The 6,739-nt window shown below is 52.5% G+C and overlaps 1 protein-coding gene across 1 annotated transcript in view; it reads left to right on the forward strand.

The window, feature by feature from the left end:
• Positions 1 to 3,075, forward strand: part of DENND2A (DENN domain containing 2A) — a gene marked incomplete at both ends in the record, with an annotated part of 36,626 nt that extends 33,551 nt beyond the window's left edge. The window contains 2 exons of the mRNA XM_079549524.1: positions 231 to 317; positions 3,044 to 3,075. Of these exons, the coding sequence (XP_079405650.1) occupies positions 231 to 317; positions 3,044 to 3,075 (119 nt within the window). The remainder of the gene's footprint in view (positions 1 to 230; positions 318 to 3,043) is intronic.
• Between the last annotated feature and the right edge of the window lie 3,664 nt (positions 3,076 to 6,739).

Raw genomic sequence — 6,739 nt, forward strand, 5'->3', positions numbered from 1 at the left:
TCAGCCTTACGGTGGTGGGGAGGAGGTCATAGCAGGGCTTATGTGCTGGAAGTCCTACAGCCAAGGACCAGAGCTCCTGTCCTACATGTGCACTCAGTGAGTTGGGGAGGCTGGGTACACTGTTCCTTTGTACAAGTGTACTGGTAAGCTAGGAGAATGTGTTTTCAGATGCACGCTCTTTTATTTATAGGACAGCAAAATAAAAGTTGTTGACTTCCTTTTTCCTGCAGGTCTGTTTGAGGTACGGGCTCAGGAGTACCTGGAAACACTTCCCAGTGGGGAGCAGAGTGGAGTCAATCGGTTCTTGAAAGGACTTGGTAAGGAAGCAGCAAGACTACTGGCTTCTCACAGAGCTTGTTCTTGTTGCCTTGAGATTTGACAGCAGAGGAGCTCCTGACGGGTAGCAGGGCTCTGTTAACAACTGAGTCCTGAAGTGGCTAGTGCCTAGCCACGTATCCCAGCTTCTGATGTGCTGTTGGTCTGCCTCCAGCCTGGAGGCTGGGGAGAATCAAAATGTGGGCTCTGAGCTATGTGTATCCTAAAGGATACAGGTGGATGTGAGGTGGAAACTGAGTAAACAGTGACTCAGGAGAGGTAAACGCAGTTTCTGCTGGGATGAGCAGCACATTCTCCATAGACTTCAGGTTTTCTGTGGAGGGTGGGAATTGCCCAGGAGCATCCTAAGGCTGAATCATAGAATCACAGAATCCTTAGAGTTGGAAGGGACCTTTAAAGGCCATCTGGTCCAACTTCCCTGCAATGAATAGGGACACCTACAGCTAGATCAGGTGGCTCAGGGCCTGATCCAGCCACACTTTGAAAGTCTCCAGGGACAAGGCATCAGCTACATCTTTGGACAACCCATTCCAGTGCTTCACAATCCTCACTGTAAAAGACTTTTTCCTTATATCCAACGTAAATCTCCCCTCTTTAATCTTGAAGCCATTTCCACTTGTTCTGTCACCACAGACCCTGCTAAAGAGTCTTTCCCTTCTTTTCTGTAGCTTCCCTTTGGAAACTGAAAGGCCGCTCTCAGGTCACCTTGCTGCCTCTCTTCTCCAGGCTGAACAGCCCCAGATCGCCCAGTCTGTCCTCACTTGGGTGAGGATCATTTCATTCCATCCCTTGGATCATGTTTCTGGCCCTCCTCTGGACTCTGCTCCAACAGATCCATGTCTCTCCTGTACTGAGGACTCCATATTTGGACTCAGTACTCCAGATGAGATCTCACCAGTGCAGAGAAGAGGGGCAGGATCACCTCCCTTGCCCTACTCACTGCACTTCTTTTGACACGGCCCAGGATATGGTTGACCTTCTTGGCTGTGAGGGCACATTGCCAGCTCATGTTCAGCTTGCCATCCACCGGTACCCCCAGGTACCGGTGGGCAGGGCTGTGTTTAATCCTTTCATCCCCCAGCTTGTATTGGTATTGGATGTTACCTTGACCCAAGTGCAAGTTCTTGTATTTGGAATTGTTGAACTTCATGAGGTTCACCTGAGCTCACTGCTCAAGCCTGCCTAGGTCCCTCTAGATGGCATCTCATCCCTTTGGTGTGTTGACTGCACCCCACAGCTTGGCGTCATCAGCAAATTTGCTGAGGGTGCACTTGGCCCCACTGTCAGTATCACTGATGAAGATATTAAAGAGTATCGGTCTGAGCACCAATCCCAGGGAGACTCCACTCATCACTAATCTCCATCCAGACATTGTGCAATGGACCACCACCCTTGCACTCAATCCTGCAGCCATTTCTTCCTGCATCAAACAGTATCAAATCTTTCCAATTTGGAGAGAAGATGCTGTGGGGTACTGTGTCAAAGGCCTTACTAAAGTCCAGATAGACGACACTGGTGGCTCTTCCCTTGTCCACTGATGCAGTGACACCATCATAGAAGGCCACTAGGTTTTAGAATTTGCCCTTGGTGAAGCCACACTGATTCTCCCATATCATCTCCCTGCCTTCCATGTGCCTTAGTGTAGCTTCCATGAGGATCTCCTCCACAATCTTTCCTGGCACAGAGATGAGACTGACAGGTTGGTAATGTTGCCTTTATTCCAGTCACCAGGGTCTTCACCTGATTGCCACGAGTTTTCAAATATCCTAGAGAATGGCTTGGCAAATACATCAGCCAATTCCCTGAGGACCCTGGGATGCATCTCATTGTGACCCATAGATTTGTGGATGTTCAGGTTCCTCTGGCGGTCACGAACCTGATCTTTGCTTACAGTGGGAGGAGTGTTGCTTCTTGAATTCTCTCCTACCAAACCAAATATTTAAGGGCTGTGTGACAAGCAATTATCAGAGAAGACCAAGGCAAAAGAAGTTAAGTACTTCACCCTTCTCCTTGTCTGTTGCTACCAGCCTGCCTGTTTCACTCACTAGGAGGAGTATGCCCTCTTGGACTTCCTTTTCTGGTTGAGATATCTGTAAAAGCCTTTCTTCTTGTTCTTGGTATCCCTTGCCAAGTGTAGTTCAAGCTGGGCCTCAGCTTTCCTGACCCAATCCCTACATAGCCTACCAACTTCCTTATACTCTTCCCGCAGTACCTGTCCCTGTTTCCACTGCTTGTGCATTTTCTTCTTGCTTGAATCCATTTTGAATTGTAGAGGAGTTCTAGTAATGAGAGCTCCAGACCAAGATTAGAAGTTCTTGGTTGAACACCATGGCTAAGAGATCCTCAGACCTTGAGTATTTCGTGACCATTTAAGGAGAAGCATTGTCCATGAGACTGGTGGCCTTGCCTCTTAAGCATGTAACTTAGCTAAGTGAGCTCAGTAATACCTTCTCCTTCCAAGTCTGCTGGACAAATGGGGTCTAGGTGGTGTGCTTGGAGGCTGCAGTGCTGCTCCCAGGCTATGGTCAGGGCTGTGCCCGTGCTGCAGGCACCTGCTTCCAGCTTTGCAGGGTGACGGGCTGGGTAAGGACCTGGGGCTGGCAGCCACAGCGTTTCTCTGTACAGGTTTGCTGGGACAGTAGTGGGGAGTGACACTTATTTTGCTTGTCACTGTGGGAAACCCTTTTTCCTTTCTCCATCTATTCAGGCAGCAAAATGAAATTCCTCCACAAAAAGTAAAGAGCGGAGCACATCCTCATTCCACAGAAGAGAATGGCTTTACCATTTAACATCAACAAATCAGATGTATCCACCATTCCCATTTGACCTGCTCCTAGGGGCCCGCAGCCTTGGGCAAGCTGACCGTGGCCAGGACGCGCTCACACAGACGTGCAGTGCCACAGGACGATGCGACAGCAGTGGGGCTGCTGGGACAGGTCTCTGGATATCGACAGTACTATGCACTGGACCAAGCACTCTGAACTCTGCATTAGCACGTTGTAGACAGCCCAGCAGATCGGATCCCTTAGCTAATCAGTTCTTCGTTTTGCTGTATTTTTCTATTTATATTGGGGTTAGAACAAATATTAACCGATGCCTCTCGCCCTGCCTCCTCCCCGCCTGGTGCTGCAGGACGGCGGTGGGACTGCCACAGGACTGAGCTGGCAGAGCTTGAGCACCGAGGATGGGAGCAATGGAGTTGTGTGGACCTGTCTCTGCAGTGCAAAGATGCTGAGAACTGCAGGGATTATATGGACTGATGAGGAGGAGCTTCTGAGGGTGAGAGGGAACCACTAAACCTACTGAGGATGTGATCAGCCTGCCAGCTGCCAGGCTGGCTGCATCGGGTCCTGGCACGAGGAGAGTCTTTTCCTTATGCAGCATAATTAAAAGTGAGTGGTTTAAAAGGTGTGCAGCCCCTGGGGTGTCTTTGTGGTGTGTCTGCCGCCTGCCTTTATGGACTGGAGGAGACATCTAGTGGCTGAGCCCTTGGCTTGGCCATGCCTGCATGCTCTGGAGCCCAATGACCTTGTACCCTCACCCAAGCTGCGTGCATAGAGAGCCTGAGGATGAGCTCAGCTGCGGGGTCTGGCTGTGGAGACTCCCGTCAGGCCGAGCAGGTTCTCCTCTGGTGACATCTCAGTGGCATTAGAAAGCATTCTAACACTGGGTAAGCTGCTGAGACAAAATGAGGATGTCAGCTCCCCTAGTGAGCCACCCACTGCTGCTCACCTATCTTCATTGAGGCTCTCCACAGGCCTGGGGCTGGCTGAAGCTGAGAGGAAAGAAATCCCTCAATGGTCTTCAATGCAGGACTGAATGGAGATCTCCTCCTCTGCTTTGGGAGTGTCAGGGACAGGCTGTGTGCTGGAATGCCTCACTGCAGGCAGCCCAGTTCTGCATTGTGCCATGCATGACTGCTGGAGGGTTTGGAAGTGCCTCTTCCCCACATCTGATGGCCATGGTGACCAATGATAGGGTCAGCAGAGCCTAATTCCACTCGCAAAAGAGTGGAGGGGATTTGAGGGGATCAGAAGGCTTCAGAAGCCAAAGCTTCCAACATCAGCAGCCCCTTTCTTTGCTGGGTATAGGACCCAGCAAACTGGAAATGGATTGTGGTGGTGGTGGTAGTAGTGGTGGTGACAGAAAAGGGCAGGTAGGCAGGGTGGTGGAGGGGTGAGTGCCTTGTTGGCAGCAGTAAGGAATGTGGGGCTCAAACCCAGCATACAGTATCCAGGAGTGTCTAACAGCATGAAAAGCACAGAGAAAGAACATTTTACAACTGTTTAATGAAGGACTGAACATGAAACTCAAGCAGGAGATGGTCTCAGCAGCAGGATAGCCCCTACACTGAGCTGCGTTGCTCTGGGACGGCGTGCCCCTGGATGCTCTGCATGAACCCCCCTGTGAAGACAAAGCCCAGAGAGCAGCCATGCTAGCTGAAGCCTTGCGGCTGCACACAAACCACACAGCACTGCAGGCACTGCTCACCTCTCTGCCGGGAGACAGCTTTCAGTCCACAGGTGCCGGGTGACTTGCAGGTGTAAAGCCCCAGGCAGCCTCCGCAGTCCGAAGGCTTCTGGCAGGGCCGGCTCTGGATGCCGCGACAGGAGTGCTGCAGGGGAGGCAGCAAGCTCAGCCTAACGCCAACAGCCCGGGGGGCAGCTCGTCACCCCGGTGCAGGCTTTCCATCACTTTACTGATTTACAGGAGAAAACACCCAGCAGCATCCCCTTATGACCCAGGGCTGAGCCCTGGGGACATCCTGCTCTGTTGGAGAGGTGCTGTGAGGCCTGCCTGTGCCCTGGGCGATGGGCAGGCATGCCCTGTGCTTACCGTGTCGCTGTTGAACTTCCCGTAGCCCTTCAGATGATGGCTCAGCCCCAGGCTCCTGCTGCGGAAGGGCTGTGGTGGGCTCCTGCGGGGCCTGCTGGGGGGGTCTCGTGCACTGCTGCCTGTGGCCTTGCAGGGAGCCCCAGAGGTAGGGTGGTGCTCTGCCAGAGCCTCCCACACTGCGACCTGGGGGTGGCTGCCGTACGCCTGGTTGTCCCCTCCGTCTCCAGCTGGCCGATGATTCTCTGTGGGTCCCCCAGCTCCGAGCTGTCTTGCTGGGAGAGCTGCCCACTCCCCCAGCACCTCTATGTGTGCTGGGGCCAGGGAGAGCTGTGCCAGCAGCAGGGCAGCGGCTGTCAGCACCCAGACCTCCATCCTCAGGACCTGGATTGGCTCGGGGATGCCCTGCTCAATGAGGCTTGGGAACAGGAGCTGAAGCTGAGGCTGCCTCTCTTCCCCAGCACTGGTTGGATGTCACTTTTATAGCACCGGCGCACAGCTCTTTTCCCCCGCCCCTGCCATGTCCCACCTCCCCTCCTGTGAGCTAACCAGGCTGCTTGTGGGGGCCTGTCCCCATCCCTGCACTCCCAAACAGCCCAGCACCCTCCCACCAGGCCACCCAGATTCTCTCAGTGATGGGTACTATGTGTGGTGTAAGCACAGCATTTCAGCTGAGGCCTTGATAAAGGGGGGCTGCTGGTCAGTGTGTGAATCCCTTTCTTCTCCATAAAGGCATCTGCTGTATTTTTATCTTTGATACCCTGAGAAGATATTACTGATGTGACAGAACTTTGTCATTGCACTGTCACAGACCTCAGACCTTCTCAGCTCTTTGCCCATCCCTAGCCAAATTTGATGAAAGGTGTCAGACTCCAATCTGATGAGTTGTTACAAGCCTTCCGGAACGAGCAGCTGGCAGAGGAGAAAAACCCAATGAACCCCTCATCCATTGTCTTTTAAAGCCCTTTCTTGGGCATTTGTAATTGCCCACTAGGTGTTCCCTGTGGACCAAGGGTGAGTTCTTGTGACCACTGTCCTCATCTCTGGATGGGAATGGCTCAGCCTCAGGCAAGTTGGCTCTGCCAGCTGCTTGTCAAAAGGCAGTGGCCAGACTTCCTACCTAACTGACCTAAGTAGAGCTGTCCTTAGTAATAAAGATGCTGGAGGTGTTAAAAGCAGAGGGATTGGTGTGCAGTCCTATCCTGGAGAGGGTCACTTCTCTGTTCCTGGCTTTGCCACAAACTCACTGTGAATGTGGCTGAGTCATTTGAGCTACACAGCGTGTGTGGCCATCTGTAAACAAGGGTTGTGCTTCCCCTCCTCCCTGGAAATGACCAAGAAAATGCAACACTCGCTGGCTAGCTTGGGAAGGCCTATCAGGTTGTCGTACAGCATTACGTCCCTGTCAGCTGCACTGGTTGTGGTCCATGAGACCTCCTGGAGAGAAACAGGAGTGAGAAGCTGCTGGACCCGCCTGAAGACATGGTCCTGGAGATATGGGAGTCAGTGACAGAGGAGCTACCATGGTAATGAACGATGATGTGAGGGACTGTAACTTCAGGGAGATGGA

Source organism: Tetrao urogallus (assembly GCF_951394365.1).
Source record: "Tetrao urogallus genome assembly, chromosome: 1".
Classification (NCBI taxonomy): Eukaryota; Metazoa; Chordata; class Aves; order Galliformes; family Phasianidae; genus Tetrao; species Tetrao urogallus.